Source organism: Tyto alba, unplaced genomic scaffold (assembly GCF_018691265.1).
Source record: "Tyto alba isolate M040663 unplaced genomic scaffold, T.alba_DEE_v4.0 Super-Scaffold_22, whole genome shotgun sequence".
NCBI classification, from domain to species: Eukaryota; Metazoa; Chordata; class Aves; order Strigiformes; family Tytonidae; genus Tyto; species Tyto alba.
In genome coordinates, this window is record NW_024881296.1 from 37,510,858 (window position 1) to 37,530,653 (window position 19,796).

General features: G+C 42.0%; 1 protein-coding gene across 2 annotated transcripts in view; it reads right to left on the reverse strand.

Annotated features, from left to right (window-relative positions):
• Positions 1-6,306: 6,306 nt before the first annotated feature.
• SLC35F1 (solute carrier family 35 member F1) overlaps positions 6,307-19,796 on the reverse strand; it is a 250,545-nt gene continuing 237,055 nt past the window's right edge. For both annotated transcript variants that reach the window (XM_042795882.1, XM_032992853.2), the window contains exon 8: positions 6,307-10,464. In XM_042795882.1, coding sequence (XP_042651816.1) covers positions 10,240-10,464 — 225 coding nt within the window. In that variant the 3' untranslated portion in view covers positions 6,307-10,239. The remainder of the gene's footprint in view (positions 10,465-19,796) is intronic.

The following is a 19,796-nucleotide window of genomic DNA, read 5'->3' on the forward strand; positions in this document are numbered from 1 at the left end:
CTCCATTTCTCCACTGACCTTGGCTTTCATGTAGATCTCACAACTCTTCCTCCTAACTCCAACTCCTTCTCCCAGGTCCCTTCTTAAATACATTATTGCAGAGGTGCACCTGATTGGCTCGACCTTGGTGCAGAGGTGGGTCTGACTTGTTGCTGAGTGAGCTTTGAGAAGCTTCTCACAGGGTGCCACTGTTGTAGCCCCCTCTCCTGTTACCAAAAGTTCCACCACTCACACAAAATCAGGACAGGAGTCATTAGCATTCACCTGTCAGACGGTATATGAACAAGTTTACCCATGGATAAGATGCAGAAGGAAGAGAGAAAGCAACCAAGGAATTAAATTCTCCAAGACTTAGGAGAGCTGGAGAGGGCACAGTTAAGAACATTCAGATGATATGTTGTAAAGCTGAGAAGAGACAAAGCAGAAGAATGACAAATTTCTAGATCTCAGGGGAGCATGTAATTGCCAGAGAGAGTTGCTGGATGATGTCAAGGTGATTGCCTGTTAAATGGGGATAGAAAGTGCAGAATCAGATATGTATTCACAAAGATCTTCCCAAGGGTTGGGTAGGAACCATCCTGAAGCTTCAGAAACATTTGGCAGCTGGGCAGAAGGCAAGGGAGTTGGCTACTGCCCAGCCAGTATTTGCACAATGCACCTCCAGAAAAGGTCAAAATTTGCAGCTGTCTGTCATCAAACAGGTTTCCGTATAAGTTGTTCCATGTGTATGGGTGCCTGAAGGCATCATCAGGGGATGGAGATGGGAGGGTGACATCCAAAATAAGAAAGCCCATTTAAAGTGAAACATCAGTTGACAGTTCGAGGAATACATTTCAAGAATAATCTGTCTGTGCGTATTTGTGGCATTTCTCTTTTCTGTTTAAATGCAAAATCTATTATGTTGCTCCTATTTTTAAATACAATACCTAGAACACCACACATTCATTAGAGAAGCAGGTACAAATGTGGAAACCTCAGTAAGAGCAATTCAGCACTTATAGCGTTAGTGACAACTACAGATTGAAACAGTTCTTGGTTAGTGGCTACAAGCTTCTGTTCAGTGTGTACTCATGTGCTGCTTCACTCTTTTTTTTTCTTTATTCTCTTTATCAAATCTGTGTATCGAAATGGACCCCTTAGGCTCTGTTATTAAAGACTCCAGCACATCACTAGGCCTAGGGAGATGAAGAGCCCAGAACAATTGTGGCTTTACTGCTTTATGATCCACAGTTACAGAGGCAAAAATGTCACACGAGAGGCCCACAGAGCCCCAACAGTTTCTCTCCCTTTATTTCTCTCCCCTCACCTTTTCTTCTTCCTGTAGAATGAGCAGTGAAAGAAGTGATGCCCTTGTTTCCCAGCTCTGTTGCAAGCCAAGTATGAGGCAAGCAGGAGAGGAAACACTGAACATAAGATCTGGGAGTTGCTTTTGTCCAGAAATGTTGACATAACAAGGTTGAATTATTTTATAAATCTTAAAATTCTTCCAAACAAAATATTTTGAAATAACAGACAGAAAGTGCCTGGCATTTCTCATCAGACTAAAGTGTCAGTGGCAAACTCCAGGCACTCCTCTCACAGCGTCTCAAATACACTTACCAATTACCATTCAGCTTGTGTGAAGAACAGTCGGAAAACAGCCAGTATCAACATCGTGAAATAGAGAAAAACAAACTAGGGTGGGTTATTTTCCCTCTGCTCAGACATACTGACCATCTCTTATGTTCACAGAGATGACACCTCCCCAGAATACAAACACCCAACACAGCAGCAACGTTCCCTCGTACACTGATACATGTTTTTAAAAGCCGTTTTAGGGTGGGGTCCATTGATAGGAAAAAACCCTAAAAAGCAAGGTAACAAGAACAAAGTTCCTTTCCACACTATTGTTCTTGTTTGAGGAATTTTTCTTCTATCTTGAATATCTGGGAAGGGTTGTTTGTTGGCTTTGGCAATGTTTTGTTTTAGGTATGCACACATCCAACACAAGCACTGCAAGATACAGCTTCTAAGGAGGAGCCACCTACAAGCACAGTTCCTTTCTATTTCCACTGTGATTTCAGAGGGAGGTGTGGAAATGGGAGGCCCCCCAGCAAAATGCCGCTGCATGGGAAGGCCAGCGAGACCAGAGCGCCATTAGAAGTTGGTGGGAAGCGGTAAGAGTAGAAGTCCCTCCTCTCAACAGATATGGCACCTCACTGTGGAAGAGACCTGTTGCTTTACAAAATCAAGAGAAATCACGGGTGGCTGCCTGCAGCAAAGGGCTGATGCTCCTCTGGCAGGAGTGAGGGCAGAGCACTCTTGCTCCGCACCCACTGCTGATCGAGGGGACAGCTAGAGCCTCGGATTTTGCAGCATTTGGGTAGCAAAGGTGGGGTGATGAACCCCTTTCCCACCCTTGTCCAGCTTCCTAAATATCCCCTCTCTAGCCACAGCCCCTCTGCACCCAGACTTTTTTTCCTTCACAATTCATGTTCCTCCACAAACTTTTCCACCCCAAGACACCCCCCTGCTCTCTCTCTGCCCACAGTCACCACTTCCCTCTCTTCCCTCTCTTCTTGCCGTGTCTTTACCTTTCACGACTGTGAGCCTTCTCCCACACCATCACGGGGGGCTGCAGGGAATTTGGACCTGGCCTTGCAGACACCTTCTTGCCTGGAACGCTTACTGTGTGAGTGGGGCTCAGGACTGAATTTCATGTGACTGAAAGTCTCTTGGGCTGCCAAGGCAGAGGACCCGCACCACAGGAGCAGCCTAGGAGGGAAAGGCAGGACAGTTAAGGGTCTTGAAGATGTGAATGAATTAATTTAGATCAGGGATTCAGAAGCTAGTAAAACTAACTTAGAGCAAAAGGGCAGAAAAGATGAGTTTAGCAGTTGTCTTGGATATCTGGAGATTGGACTTGGGAAAAATGATTGTCAGACAAAGAGGGCAACAGAGCACAGGTACCAGGGGGCTAGGTGCTATCTTCTCCTTTTCTCTCAATACTTACCTGTTTGCCTTTAAAAACGCTGTTTCCGTTTGTTGCATGTTGTATTAAAGCTCAAGACTGAAATAAAGACGAAAATTTGGGGGTTTTCAAACGCTTTGCTGACCAGGGTGGCCCGCTTGCACTGTAGCAGTCCACCCTGCCGCAGGAGGTGGAGTGCTCCGAGGATGCAATGTCAAAGCAGGTCACGCAGCGAAAATCGTCCTCAGCAACTTGGTTATTAAATGAATCCTGCTGAGCGGGGGCTGAAGGGTGGAAGATCTGAACTGTGACAGTTTTAAAAGAATGAAGTAGTCATCCTGTTTTGTGGGTACTCTCTTTTCTCTTTAATTAAAGTGTAGGCTCACAGAAGAAGTATGGGCACATAAAGACTTAGGAAATCCATTCCAATGGTTGCATATATGTGTGACCTATTTAGCATCTGCAAATCTGTTTAATGCCAAGAACTACATTAGATAATTCAAGCCAAAGCTCACAGGGAGTCATGTAATGAGCCTGTTCAGATTATTGCTGTGATTAATCCGTTCCCTTCCCCCTTCTCACTTAGGAAGTTCACTTAGGCAAGGAGTCATGTTAAGAATATGCAAACGCTGATTGCTAGTTTGTTATGGATCTGGCAAAAAGCCAGGCTTCTGTGATGCTGGCTACTATAGGCAGTGTGAAGTTAAATATACATGATCTCACATAATGTTGATCTGTGGGCTTGCAGGCATTCTGCACCCATAAAAATCCAAGCCTAGCAACTATCAGAGTCACTAATCTGTCTGCAAAGTGTCTCTAGCGTTGTAGTCTAATTGCTTAGTGATGCTCAGTGATCATGTCAACTCAGCACATGTTCATTATCTATCTCTGCTTTGGTAAGGTCTCAGATAAAAAAAAAGTCCTTTATTTATCCATGGTAGATCCAATACTTTGCTCTTGACAAGCATGTACATGTTTCACATGGGAAGGAGGGAAACATTCCATACTGACAACTTTGCAGTTATGTTAAAATTGGATGAGTCCGCTGCTATCAAGACGTGCAAAATAAAATAAAAACAACAGTTAGTATAATATTATAGATATGATAATATAATAATGTTAGTTACAATAGTTAGCATATGGTATTTGGCAGTAAGGAATTAATAATGCATTATTAAGATTAGGATAACACTAGGCAGTTGCCTGAGGGCATGGTACATAACAAGGAGTCACAAAAAAGGTGAAATATAGCTCAAGGTTATAAAACAAAATTTAAGTAGAAATAAAATCCAGTAAAATCAGCTTCACCTAGTGTCAATTTACAAATATTTGTATATAATATAGGATTGACAATATCTGTATTCTTGAAGGGCTTTTGCAACATTAGACTATCTATAAAGGGGCAAATTCTGACCTCATGAATACCAGAGGAACTCAGTGCATTGTTTTCAATTAGAAATTGGAAATTCTGGGATAAGGAAAAAAAAAAAAAAATTCTTCAGATAATAGCAAATGTGTGCTTTTCCAACAGAAAGGGCTGCACAGAGTGCTGACTTTTCACTTCGAGCTTCAAGACTTTGGGCCAAGTTTTCTTCCTCCACCTGGTTGCTGTGCAGCAGCAGGGACAGCAGGGGCTCCTCCTTGCCAAGGGAAACGCCGGAGCGAGGCAGCGCAGCAGTTCCTCCCTGCACCCCACAGAGCGACCCCCTGGGACCAAGGGGCACCCGTAGTGTTTTTCAAGGCTGTGGAGGCTGCTCCGTGCCACCCAGCCAGCGACGTGGCCTGAAGAAACACTACGGGCCTTTTACTGAGACTGACATACCAACTGAAATGCAAACCATAACGTCTGTGGGCTACAACTGGATTTTTGGGGTCAATTCATGGGTTTTTGTCTCCCGTTGGTGGCTCACAGCCAGTCTGTGACTAATCACTGAAGAGCGATCCCAGCCCTATGGAATGAATATACTCCATATAGCAGGAATTTTTATTAATAAGTAGTGCAGTGCATGACCTTGCGCTTCAAATTAGAGGAGGGTGACATGGCCAATGTTCTTACTCCAATGTCATCATCACTGCTGCATTGTTGGTGTTTGGGAACCGCTTTGCAATTGCTGTGGGAACCAGCCTATGGCTGCACAAGCAGAGGGGTTTCCCTTTGCAAAGGTTTTTATCTTAAATTGTGGAGCGGACTTAACAACTTTTATGACTGTAAAAAGCATTGCTTCCTTATTTGTATGCCATAGTATATTGCTGTTAAGCATTCAGCTTTGGATTTGTAATATTTTGGAGAACTAGTTCTAAATAAACAATAACAAAGGGAGACTGGTAGGTTTAAGCTGATTGAATGCCCTTCAGTGTTGAAACATGTCTGATTTAAGCCCAGAAAGATCCATTAATGCCTATTTATGATCTATTTTTAGAGTAATTCCAAGCAATTACTATTCATATGACTCAAGCACCCAGACTGTATTCTAGCCAAGCAATAAAACAAGATTTTTGTAATGCCAGAGAGACTCTTGAGCAGATTTGGAGGAAAGTACAAATCAACTGTTAGCATGATAAAGCCATGCACACTAACTCAGTTTCTGGAGCTCTTAATAATTTAGGAAACATTCACACTGGAAAAATCACACATAAACCAGCACATGGTTGCCACACTGCTGGCTTTGTCAAGTCTGGGCAGATCGAGGTGCTGGCACTCCTAGAGATGAACACATATTCACAAAATCTCTTCTCTCACACACTCAGGATCTTCCTTGCCTTTCTTCCCACGTGGACTTTGAATGAGCCCAAATCTCAGTTTCTTCCTTTCCCCAGTTTCCCTGGTTCCTGAAATTCCTTTTCCTCCCAGTGCCAAATTTTTGTCTCCATCCTTTCTTTCCCAGTTTCAGGACCCTGCTGGGAGTAGTGCGGCAGCGCAGGGCAGAGCAGCCGGGAGGGAGGGCTGGCAGGGCAGCTACAGACACTCAGTAACCTCTGCCAGATAAGCCCTTCAACATCATACATGTGCGTTGCCCCAGATTAATTCTAGATTGATTAACCATTTCTGGAAGGCAGCGGGGGAGTGCTTTTGTGTCCAAATGAGGGTAACAAATACGAGGATACCTGAGCTAGCCACAGGGGAATGGCAGATTAAGACAGAGGGTTAATGGCAGATTAAGACACAGGAGACCCCTTATACTGCTGGAGCAGCACCAGGGGCCAGGCCTTGGAAGGAGTTGTGGCTTAACCATCTCACAAGGGAAAGAATTCCTCAGCACAGCAAAAAAAATATGCCCTGCAGTGAAGATTGATACTTCAGAAAAATCATTTCAGGCTAAGAAAGCAGAAAGGAAAGAGGCAAGGAAACTAATAACCCCGCTTTCATAAAGCATTTATTTTTTTTTATTTGAAAACATTGTACAGGCATTACATTGCCACAGCCAGTCCATATAGGTGCATGCAAATATCAAAATGGAGAAAGGTTTGTTCAGCTTTTCAATGCAGGATTTGGGGTTGGGATTTTGTTTTCGTGGTTTTGGTTTTGGTTCATGTTTCCATCTGCGGTGTCAAGATTAGTGTGCTTTATTATGGCATTTAACAATAAAATCCTACCCATGGGGTAAAATTTGTATTTATAGCTAGCTCAGGAATACTAAATGATTTTTTTTAAAAAAAGAAAGAAAACGATACTACACGCTTGTCAAATGTTAATAGCACAAGTTAGCAATCTCTACACTATACATTGAAACTTCTTCTTATGACACAGTGGTGCAAAATTTTCAATTGCTTGGTCTATCGTTGTGTGTTTTGAAACTTTATAGCTGGAACAAAGACAAGGTCTGTCTCCCAGCGAAGGTTTTCATCCAGTAGCAGAAAATTACATCAGTCTTGCTAAGGGCTGCTCAGGACCAGCAGTGTAACAGCGTTTCAGTTTGTTCAGGCAAGGAGCTATTCAGAGCTAGAGACGTCCTACGCAACACGGAGAGTAGCTGCCAGTTGGATAGCTGAACCTTTGCTGGTGGGTACTGAGGTCTCCAACTGCAGGAAACAAGCAGGTAGACGTAATGTTTTCCTTTACTAGACCTCAGTTTTTCAGTCAAGGCAGTTACTTGTAAAGCTATACTACTGTCTTCCTTTGAGGTCCATCCAGCTGGACGCTAATCCAAGAATCCACCTTGTTTAACGGGAGACACAGACAGTGAAGCAGCCCCGCATTGCACATCAAACTCCTCTCGTGTGAGTAACACAGGGGACGGTGGCGGGCGCAGGGTGCACACCGAAACATCCGTAACTTATTTCCGTACAACAGAGCCTTTTAAAACAGCCTCTAAAAATTGCTTCAGATGGCACCCCTCAGCCACCTGTGGATCGCAAACCCTTGTAAGTGGAAACTCCCAGCCCAGTGACCGGGCTGGGAGATGCCTCCTGCCCAGCTGTTTCTGAGAAGACTCTTAACAAACATCTACAAGTTAGTGTCAGAAAAATGACGAGGGGGAGGCAGAAGGGCTACAAACATTTGGCTTAAAAATAAATACTAGTAATGAAATTAACCAAAACAATTATGCAAAAGGAAGGAATTGTAAACATGAAACAAATACACACGCACGCAATCCTCAAGGTTCTCAGACCAACACGGGGACTAATGTTCAGAGAAAGGTATTTAATTGGTATAAAAGGTAGCAAAAAAGACTGAGATGACAGGTGCCCGCCAGTGTGCCGCCGGGTACCTGAGGGAGCCGTGGTGGCTGGAACCAGGGCCCCTGCTCCTGGGGAATGTATGAAAACTGCCTCAAGTCAAAGCTCTCCCAGGGCCTGACCCAAGGATGCTTACTGGCCCCTGTGCTTGAGGGCTTCCCATCTGAACTTCCACCCCACAGACTATACCCTGAAGTATCAGGTAATCTTTCTTATCTTTCTTGTGTTGTGTGGCTTTTATTTTTTTTTTTTCTTTGAATCCTGTAGGATTTAGTCTTTCCTTAATAACCCCAGAATACAGCTTCTGTTTCTCTGTGGGAATCTTTTTTTTTTTTTTTTTTTTTTTAAATCCTCAATGGTTTACGAGAAAAAGCTTGGAAATGTGAGTGCTAAAAAGGTTAAATAAACAGAAGGCAGGGAAAAAAATCATACATTTCTTATGGGTATAAAACCAAGACATCTTAACTAAAGCTTCTGGGCCGTTTTGGGGAATGGTTTGGCAATACTGCAGACACTTCCCTCAGCTGCAGCAGGATCGTGGCAGACATCCTAAACGCAGTGGGACAGAAATCACCTCTTCTCCTCCACAGCAAGAATAAGATCCAACATAATTCTCCTGTTCAATAGCATTCTGGCATTTGCCACTTCATGTATATTATGCATACGTACCTCTCCCAGTCTGCTTCAGGGAAGTCCCTTCTATATTAAAGCAGAACAGAGCTACGAAAGATGAATGTTACCTCAGCAGAAATTCATCCTGCTTGGTTGAACTGTGTGGCACTTCTAATCTCCAGAGTACAGATTGATTTTTTTTTTTTTTCTTTTTTAAATAGAAATAGGTAAGTTGTATTTTTCAAACATGAAGCCCTACATTTTTGCTGGAGACAGACTTCTTCAGCAGAATAGCACTCAAATCAAATTAATCTTCTATGCCCACAAGCAAAATATTCATCAACCCTGCCGTAAACTCCATTTTCAAATACAATGAATGTACACACACTTTTACAGCACTATTGTGTTCTTCCTAAATTCCTTCCTTTGGCAGATCCTGAAGCATTTTAAAATAACTTGGTCCCATAGCACCTCTGTGAGGGTGTAGGTAAAATATCATTATTCCTATATATGCAGACTGGGAAATTCAGCCACACAGAAGGTAAGTCGCGCCCAGGGATCACGCAGACATGTGGCAGATCTGTGGATAAAACTAAGCTCTCCTGGATCCCTCTCCTATCTGTTAGATATAAGATCATCTTTCCTTCCTTAATTTTAAATTAAAAACACATGATGGGTGTTGAAATAATGACTTCCTTTTATTGGGCTCTCAGAAGAGCAAACATACAGGCAGAGATGGATTTTTCATGGTGGTGACTAAGATTTCCCCCATTCTGATAAGGCTCCTGGAGCAGAAGTACAGTTTTGGAGCACACTCTTCCTGTTTTCACAGGTCCTCAGGAACGTAAGAAAACTGCTGAATTCTTCTGCTCGTTTTGTAGTTAACGAAAAATAATTGGCTGCACCCTGCCAGTAAGAATGTCTTTGCGCTACTGCAGCAATACCAGCAGATGGTCCAGTCTTTCTGCTCATGAATTCCTTGCTTAATCTTCCTGATTTTTACAATTTGTGGGTTTTGGTGAAAAACTGACAAATTTCTAAATAGCTATTGTTAGAATAATGAACCAGAGGAGACTAAGCAAACTGGAACAGCAGAAGGCGCCCTCGATGTGCTGAGTATCTAAAATGAGTGCCCTGATCCACACGAAATGTCATCTTACCACGGAGAGGTACAATACATAGGAAATTAGAAAATGTATTTTTCTTTTTTACAGATTAAAATTTAAAAAGTAAGAAATCTGTGTTAAGTCACGACTACAGAGAAATTAACTCCCTGTCACCTGATGCAGAACCTCATCCACTAGGAAATTTGCCATGGATCACAGAGAGGTCAATGCTTGAGTACTTCACTTCTGCAAATATAGAAAGGCTAAAATGCTCGCCTTATACCTATTCCTAGAATAGAGATGGATATTGTAAGTTGTCCCTTCTCTGGATTCATGGAACAGATTACCTAGGAAGGGCAACTAGACAGATAGCACTGATGAATTCTTTGTCTTTCCTTCACCAAATCCAAGGTGCTAGCAGAAATGTGTAAGGGTGTTGCTACCATGAGTAACCCATCTATTTTGTGCAAACAAACAGGTCTTAGAGAGAAATTAACAGTGACTGCACAAGTGTATTTGCTGTAAAAAGGTGGCTTTTCCACAACTGGTGTGGCTTAGGCAAAATATCGCTCAATGGGTGCTGAAACACCCTTCTGTGAATTTCTTTTTGTAATTTCAGCTTATATCTTTCACAGGTAGGTTGACATTAACTGATTTGTACCCAGCAGTTTATATTGCAAACATGCTGCTCATAATGTAAACGAGGGACTGGCATTTCCTTGCAATGAACACCCTGGAACAATTAATTTGTATTTTTATGAGCTTTCCTTATTTGCTACCTTGCAGCTCGCCGGTGTAACTGCACCTGGTAAATACCTTTCTCTATGCACAATACAGAGATAATGGATATACGAGCTCCACTGAATCATCAGTAGGTGATCAACAGCCCTGGGTTTAAGCAACTCTAACGTGAGGCTCCTCTTCTGTCTCCTGCCCCAGGCTGGTGTATGTTACTGAAGGCTCCAGCTGGCTGGTGGCTGGCAGGTCGACAACAGGTCCTGAAGGGTTTCGAAACTGCTTGTACACCCGAGGGTCCTGGGCTACGTAGGTGGACGTGGAGGAGTAGAGCACCAGCCCAACCAGGATAGTGAAGAATGACAACAAGTAAAGTCCTGAAAACTAAGCAAAAATAGGAGTTTGTTAGACACAGCACCGGTTATCCTCAGCTCATGAAGACCCACAGGCAGGGGTGGGCACAGATCCTTGTGTTGGCACACATTGCACAGAAGGAACCCTATATCATTGGGATGTTGACTTTTTATGGGAATGTCTCTTTGAAAGTTGACTTGCTCCCATCAGCTCCCCTGTCTTCCATAACCAACAGCTGGCTGGTGCCTTCCCATGGCCCAGGCATAGTAAGTATTGATCAGGTGGGACTTGGGAAAGTTGGATTCTGGTCACAGAACCAAAGCTGATGTTGTGCTTTTAGACAAGCCAACTACTTCTCCGAGTCCAAGTTTCTCTAGCTCCAGTGTGGGATGCTATCATCTACAGTTGTCTGACAGGTAGTGGACAAATCTGAAGTTAATTACAGCTACACTGTATGTCTGTGAAGTAAAACATGCTGTTGGTAATATAAAAATATAATTAAATAAACAAACATTTAAATAAGCATTTGAAACATATAGACATTAAAAAAATATATTTTAATAAGGGCATTTAAAAAGCCCACCCGCAGCTTCTCTTGCTTGTAAACAGAAAGCATATGCTAGAAGATTTAATGTGAGTTTGGACAGGATGAACTTCAGCTGTGAAACATGCTCTGGGTTGACCTCAAGAGGTTTGAAAGTAAGTATGGAGGGCAGTTAACAGAAAACTCAAGTACATATATTTTGGCATACCACTCCACTAGATCAGAGTTCAGCCTGAATTATCTGACATATCCAGACTGAGTGTGCCTAGACTAAAAATACAACACAAATAACCTTTCTGGCAATACATTAGTCCTTGCAAATAAAGGTAAAGGCAAAGGCAGGGTTTCAAAAGCACAGAACATTGGATATTAGCTTTAGATACTGGGTTCCTGCTATGAGGGACACAGAAACGGCTTTAAACCCATATGACTCGTCTCTCAATCCTATACAACAAGTTATTTCTTCTGGCATGCTGTGCTTGAGAAGCCATGAAGGACAAATTTCATAGGCAACTTTTTGGTGGGGATATAGAACTGATTTGTATTCAGCATAACTTTAAAAAGTGCCCATATTCTGCAACTGTCAGGGATCTGTACCTGAACACCAACAACTAGCTGCAACCTATTACTAGCTGCTTCATGAGGTACTTCACTATTTTACATAAAGGTGTCTGTAAGTCTGTATTTTAATCCTAACTGACTGTGCTTTGATGGATACCCAGTTTGTTTCCTCTGGATCACTTTAGCCCGGCACAAAGTGGACAGACTGGACTATATTAGCTTGGAATCTTTTTAGCAATTCTGCCTTTTATATTTAAAGAAATATTCACTGTGGAGAAAGCAAATTTTACTTAAGCTAACTTTGTAGTGATATTAAGTTGTTGCCATTTAATAAACCTATAAAACCTGTGTCCAGCTTCCCGCCTAAGGAAGCATTTGGCTTTTTTACAAAAGCCACAGTATTTTTGAAAGCTTTGGACGTATAACCCATGGTGATATGTATGTGGTTTTGTTTCCCACAGCTAGTATGCATGTTTTAGAGGGACAGGACCACAACGGGGAAAGTTTAAAGTGTGTTAGAAGGATTACAGGGTAGGAAGAGTTCTGCTTTTCATCAGCTGTTAATTGCTTTTTTTTCCAGGAATATCACCAGGTCTTCACATGTCATCTGGCAGTATGATTTGATTTAATCATCCAGCTGTCCCACCAACCACAAAGACAGTGTCGAACCTCAACCTGCATCTGCTGAAGGATTCCTCCCATGTCACACAGCTCTGAGAGGACTGTTTAGGCTTAGATCTCCCCCACGTGGCAATCAAACCTGAGTCAGTCATTTCAAAGCATTTTCCAGTTGACTTCCCCCCCCCCCCCCCCCCCCCCCCATTTGCAGCTCAGTTTTGCTCTCAGCACTTCCCTCCACCCCCCATTTCCTCTTTGCATGTGAACTTGGGTACCAGTTGGCAGCAGTGGGCTCAACTACGCTAAAGCAAAACTCAGGAGCCAAATGCATCTAGTTTTCCAAACTGGGAACTAGTTCCCCAGTTTTCCACTGTCCCTTCCTTCCCACCTTACGCTTGAATTTCTCACCCCGGACAGCCAGCTGGCTTGCTCCACTGTATAACCAGAGTGCCAGCCAGATTTGTGATTGCCTTGTGTCCTGCTGTGAGGTATCAGTGGGGCTTCCAGCAGCTAAATGTGCCCTTTTTCTTGCTCTAGGAGCTTCCCAGCCAAAGCCAATTCACTTTCATTTTAGTTTGTGGCTCCAGCTCTACCATATCCCCTTCCTCCTGGCCATACCTCTCATTCCTCTAGCTGGGGCTTCCTGCCAGTGAGCTCTTTCACTCGATAATATTCCCTCCATGGCAGTGTCCCCCCCAAGGCAGCTCTCCAGACTGGGAGAAAGGGTTTGGAAGAAGCTGGGGGAAATCTAAACAAAGGCCTGTGAATCACTTGTCTTTGCACAGCTACTGCAAAGAGACCTGGATCCTGACAGCCCTGTAACAATTCCATCTTTATTTACTTAGAAACAAGTTAGGGTTGAATTGTTTTCTGTAGCAGCTCTCTGCAGCACTGAAGTAGAAGGGCTGTTAGTAAGGTTAATATAAGATTATTAATAAGAATAACCATACTGTAAGTACATGAAAAATCTCTGTTTTCTGTCAATACTCTGTCATATTGTCCCAAAGCCCCTTGAAATCAATGCGTACTTTCATCCTATTAAAACAGCAGTGAATCCAGCAGTGCGATGGGAGGATGCAGATTTAGTTCATCAAATACAAAATTTGTTTGTTCACTGTACTGTGTTCCTCAGACTGTAGCTGAAATCTTTGTATTTTATTGAAGATCAGATTTCCAGGCACATTCTACTGCTATGTCCACATGTAGGTTCTAGAGTTTTTTTTTATTTTGACCGGCAAACCTCATCTGCTGAGATTCACTATTAATAGACAGCAAGAGAGACACATTCAAAACCAGTGAAAAGAACTATTCCTAAGAAATGAGGTGAGAGAAGATCATTTTTCATTGCTACCCTTTTCGTAACTGCAGTACCAAACTGCAGGTTCTCAGGAAATGTGTAATTCCTCTCTTTGGCTAAAAAGATACTTGAGAATGATTTTCTGCTTAATTTTTATGACTTACGTCTCACTCTCTACAGAAACATATTTCCTCTAAGAAAAAATATTTTTTAAATATCCAGGTTTGTTCACCTCTCCAAATCCCAATTCCCTCCATGCTAAACAGGACAACGGTAACGTGTTCAGAATAACACAGCCAGAAATTGTTTAGCTTGGATTAGCTAATGGGCGTCACACACCCTAAAGTAACCAACCAAAAAAATAATTCATGCTTCTATATCGTTAAATAATTTTACTACAGATTTTGTAACTAGATGTATAGGTACATATGTATATAAGCTTGTTTATCATGTAGTTTATTGAGAGACCAGATGACTTTGTTATTAAATCAATGACCTAACACTCTCTAGTTGTGGGACTGATTTTCAGCCTATGAATTTCTTTTGCGAATCAAAATGATTTTAGATGACCCTCAGTCTCTTAGCCATTTAAAACAGACAGTAACACTTGGTTACTGAATAAAGATGGGTTTACAGAATAAATTTGGGAAATAGGGATATCATCCTCTGAGGAGAAGGCAGAGACCTCCTTTGAAGAGAAAAACTAAGTGTCTTAGTTACAATAACATTTCACATTTCATCAGTGACATGAAAGGCATCTGCTAAAACTTACCGAGTGGTCAAATCAAATAGATAAATCAGCCCTACAGATCTCACCATGGCGGCTTTGCTCAGACATCTGGGTGTCTGTAAATGCTTTCCCAACCCAAAGTATTCAACAACACACAATGATATTTATAAACATCAAAAAATAAGGAATACGTAAAAAACCATGTCTTCTCTAGACATTATTTAGTACTTGTGGTGAAAACATCTTACCCTAAACTACCATTAATTTTCAATGTATAAAAAGTACATTTTAGGTGCCTGTCAATTTGAAGATAAGCATACAAAGCAAAACCCATACAAATGAAACAAGATAACATGTATAAGAAGATTTGCTCAGTCTATCAAAACCCACACTGATTCTGGCTGAGTGGATGTTTCTGGTGTTTATCTAAGAGATGTTCCTTGGGGACCCAGTACGTGCATGTATTCACCCAGCCGAGCTTAGCAGAAGAGCTAACGGCATCTGATGGCTTAGCGGCAGGAGCAGGGGTCTTGCTCCTCACTCCAGTATCAGCTACTGCAAAACCCTGCCAGAAAACCACTGCAGCATTAAGGTCTACTTGACCACAGAAAATATATGGTGAAATCAGTCTGACTTTCTGTTATCCATGTACAAAGTCTTTCACATTAAAAAAGAACAGAGCCCAAACATATCTGCGGTTGTTTTTGGTTTTTTTTTTTTGTTTGTTTGTTTTGGTGTTTTTTTTTTTTGTTGTTGTTGTTATCGTTTTTTAAATAAAATACCTTACGACAGCGCTACATACAATTGTGGATGAAGTTTATAAAACCCATTTGAAATTTAGTTTATAAACAGTATTTTTATTCCAAGTGAATAAAAATTATGCATTTCGGGAGTAAGTCAAGCATCACAAGATTTCTAAAATAAAGAAGATGAACATAAAGGCATACAAAATCTTAAGGTTTTTAAAAATCCAGAATGAACTATTTAACCTTTCAAAATTTACTCCCCCACTAGTTCTTATCCTCTACTTCTTATTATCTCTCTGTGCAAAACTTGTTTTTCTTATATCCATGACTCATTATGGCTAAAACATTTCTACTATTTCCACCTGAAATTCTTATGCTTTAAGGTAATCTACCTGAAAAGGTAGGTACAAAAGAAGCTTCTCGATGGGGAGCAAACAGTTCACCTAATTTCATCATCTTGAATAGTGATAAAACAGTAACAGTAGAAGAAAAAAAGAAAGAAAAGCTGTTCAGAAGGCAATAAATTCATGCCTGGGTCTGGAGAGAGGAGTCGTTCTTCAGGACACAGATCATGACTTTGGAGGGGAAAGAAGGAAGACAGGGCATAGAAGAATTGCAGTAGCACAGCTTGGAAAGGCTGCCCTGACTGACTGACTGCTGCAGAAGGAATTTGCAGACAAGTGGTTCTGACTGTCACAGATGTCCACATCCGTGTTACCGCTGACACTAGGGCAAAACAATATCCAAAGTGACAAAACGAGACAGATGTGAGTCTGCAGAAAAGCACACACAGACAAAGAAACTCAATGATTTGCTAATTTTGGTTTTTCACTCAGCTATCATGATAATGATCATGACCATTATTACAATGGTTATGAAAATGCAAATTCTCTTTTATTCGGTCCATTGAACTGGAAATAGTCTGCAGGAGCAGACTATTGGAGCTGCGGTGCTTCAGTTCCATTTGTATTTCACAACAGCAGCTGTAGACTGAATCTCTTGGTAGGTAACATGAAGCCCAGCTCCTGGCCTATGGCAACACAACTGTGCTTTTTAAGTCTTTAAAAGGAATCTTTTGTTATAGGACTAACTGAAAATTTAGACTTGTCATAGACTTATCATTGTCAGTGATAAGGTATGAAATGGAGTAACTATCTTTTCCCCTACCTCATTAGAAATTCTCCATAGTTTGACAAAAATGAATAAAGAAATCAGGTCTATTAATTCAAATTTTAAACCTTAGAGAGAACTCATCTGCTCAGAATGGCACTGAGGAAGAGGGACCAAAATGTACGTATCAGGTGGAATTCATTTAGCCCTGTATTTCTGCTTACACCCTTCATGCTCTCCAGACAGGCAGGTTCCACCACTGTCTTATTACAATCAGTGGGACTGTGCAGTCTGATGAACCTCTCTGTTTTCCAAACTAATTCTGTTTGCAGTGTATGCCACACAGCCCATCACAGCTAAGGCCAATAAGGGTTCTCGCACCAACTTATGTCTTTTCCCCCTGGGTAATTTCACAGATGAGTGCCTGAGTGGGCTGAGTGAAGGGAGTTAAAACCAAATTTCTCTCATTATCTTTTATATAGCAAACAGACATCTCGGTTTGATGAATTGATCGAGAGACTGAGCTTCTTTTCACATTGTTTTCTATTTTCGCCTCCAAGACAGCAAATGAAATTCACCGTGACCAAGCGCAGAAGTTGCGCTGTGTGATGCACACACTCCCCAGCCAGCAGCACCAGGAAGGGTGAAGGCTCCGAGAGCTACGAATTCACCCAGTGCTTTCACTTGCACAGCTGGTTATCACAGACATATTACTTTATTAATAGGAGTGGAGGCCAGCATCCTAGTCAGAGCTCATAGTGCTCTCTGGTGACTCCCTCAGCCCAGACCCACGAGGACCTGGTCAAATTTGTCTTAGGTTGGGACTGTGACTCACAAACTCTTGCTGGTTAATTTTGTCCCAGCCTAGGAGGAAGGTGTCCCTTTGGGATTCAGGGTCTGCCCTGCTCTTTATCAGGAGAATGATCCGCTGGTTCAGCCTCAATTACTGTTGTCTACCTCCAGGGGTGAGAGATGAAGACCTGACCTTTGGCTGATCACTCATCCCAGGTGGGAGTTATGGACAGAGTATTTCCCAAGAATATGTGGACATCTTTCCAAATGGACCGCAGAACTAAGCTCTAAGCAGGTGGTGATACAACTTTGTCATCAACAGAAACTGGAGCAACCACCAACAGCAAAATGCAGTATTTTGCAAAACCCAAATGGCACCAAACACCAGAAGGGCTGCTGTGAGTTTTCCAGACTGCATTCAAACAGATAAAACTTGTCCACCTGCACCTTTATATGTCCTGCCAGATCTCTCAGATCTTTAATCTAGAGATCCATAAAGCGACTCAAACCACCAAGAGGTACGGTTTAGCATGTCTTCTCGGCTCTCCAACTACAGAAGCTTGAATGCCCAAGCAGAAGTGTTGGTTCTCTTGCTGAGAAGAGGACTGAGGGGTGCTGGGCAGCTTCACTAATGATGACAACTTCTGGGCAGTGAGCCTGAGCCTGTCTGCTACCAGCAGGATCGCATTATCTTCACACTTTAACGATCTCCAGGTATTTCTAAGGCAAACCATGAGGATATAGTCTTAAGTGATGACTTAAGGTCCTTTCTTTCCCTCTGAACTCAGCTGGGATGCACAGTGAAATTTGTAGCTAGTGCTTCCACATCTTTTTTTTTTCCCATTCATTGTCAATCACATAAGAAGTTTTTGACTAGATAAAGGAGGCTTGAGCTGCAGGGTATGTCTCAACACATCAGTGTTGCTCATGCCAGACAGAATCCAAAGCAAGAAGCATCTGGCTTGCTTCAACAACACTGAAAAGCTGACATTGGCCTCAATGCCATTTAGTGAAAACGAGGAAGCCAACAGTTTTGTCTCTGTCATTTCACACATGAGAGAAAGACCATAGTCCTCAAGTCCTCCTGCCTGCTTGTATCCTCAATGTGCTCCAACTCAGATGAAATGCTGCCTGTTACTGTGGTTTATACTGAACTGCAAATGCTCCATAGAAATTGTGATGTGAAATAATCACATGACACATTTTCTGTTTTTTTCCAGTTGATTCTCAGAGATGCTGTTCTAATGCTTGCATGTTCTCCTGTAGGTAGAACATAGTGGTCCGTGCCTTCTATCATATAACAGTGCCCTCTTTTTAAGTCCTTGCATGGTATTTGCTGGTGGGCACAGTTTAGCTGGTAAGACAGTGGTGAGTGGGAAAATCCTAAGCTCTTAGAAGCTAAGGTTATCTATAGAGGAAAACAATGAGGAGAGGGTTACCTAAAAACTGTCGCCACAAATTCTGTTTAAATTTGGGGAACTTCATAGTTTTCCTAGAATTCATTGGTGGAATAAAACAAACTTATGGACAAAGCTGACATCATCTGGAGAAAAAGAATCGATGTTGATATAGGCAGATGTAAGGCAAATACTGGCTTTGCACAAATCTGCATGATTTCATGCTTCTCAAATGGTACCATTAGAAAAATTTTGTAATAGGCTGTCCTTTCTAAATACAACCCTGTTAGAGCAAAATGTTTGTGTGAAATGGCATATCTTGTTTTCCTGGGTGCTGGGAAAGATGGGAATGCTGCTTTCTCTTCTGTTTTCCTTTGTTACCTCTGCCATCAGATGTGGAGAAAAAATGAGCCTGTGTTCAGTACCCCTGCGGTACCAGCAGTCTGTCTAATTAAAAAGTGCAAGGTAGAATGAGTCCTGCAATCTGTTTTAATCTTATCTACATAGGAAGGAGACTTTTATGTGAAGTTAAAACACTTATATTACACTGCTCTAATTTTTTGTGAGCATCCTTACTGTGGAATACAGAGGCTTCATTTCTGGTTATTTCATATCAGTCACTTGGCAAGACAGTGATAAAGCTGTTACCCTTTTAAATGATCTTAATACAAGAAGGAGGACCACAACAGAAATGCTTATAAAAATAAAAATTATTTTACCTCCCTAGTTTTACCTTTCAATATTCTTTGCTGGTTTGCTCTATCAGCTGTCAGTTGCCATGTGTCTTTCTGATTTTCTGTGTACGTATTTAATATAGTAGCAGCTGTCTGCTGTGCTTGATTCTCTATTACTGTATATGAGGCTAATTGTGTTCAGTGTGTTCAAAACCAAGGTTACAGTAATTGATTCATCTTGGATCCTTTGTTTCTATTTCTCTGCTGAATCTAACAATATATTCCTGCAGTAATGCTATCCCAGAATGGCATTTTTTTCTCTCAGCCATACAAGCAGGCAGCACTCCCACCCTGAGAAACGAGGAATATGCAACTGCAGTTACCCTCACCACGGGTGACTATGTAAGCTGTCTGGAGGGAGCACGACAAGGCTGTTTCGCATCGGGGCTCTCGGGGGGCTGGCACGTTTGCTGCAGGAGGCAAGGTGAGGCCAAACTTCAGGAGCTCCAAGAGCTCTCAGCTGAGTCAACTCACAAGACTGGCGCACGCGGGAATCAGAACGGAGAGCACGTCCTAAACCCTCAAACCCAACCCCCCATTCTGTGGACAGTCAGATCACACATTCCATCTGGCATATACACCCTGTCCTCCTGCAAGCATTATTCGGGTTTTTGTCCACTCCCCCGTCTAACCTATATGAAGCCTGCTCTGGAAACTCCCTGCTATGATAGCCAAAAAATCCCCCCTAATTTCTACTCCAAATTTATGCATTCTCAGTTTCCACCTGTATGTTCTTATGTCTTTAGCTCAAATAATTCTCCCTTCCTCCCTGTGAATTTATAGATTAATTTATGTATGTTGAGGTACCATAGTCCCTCCCAGTCCATCAGAAA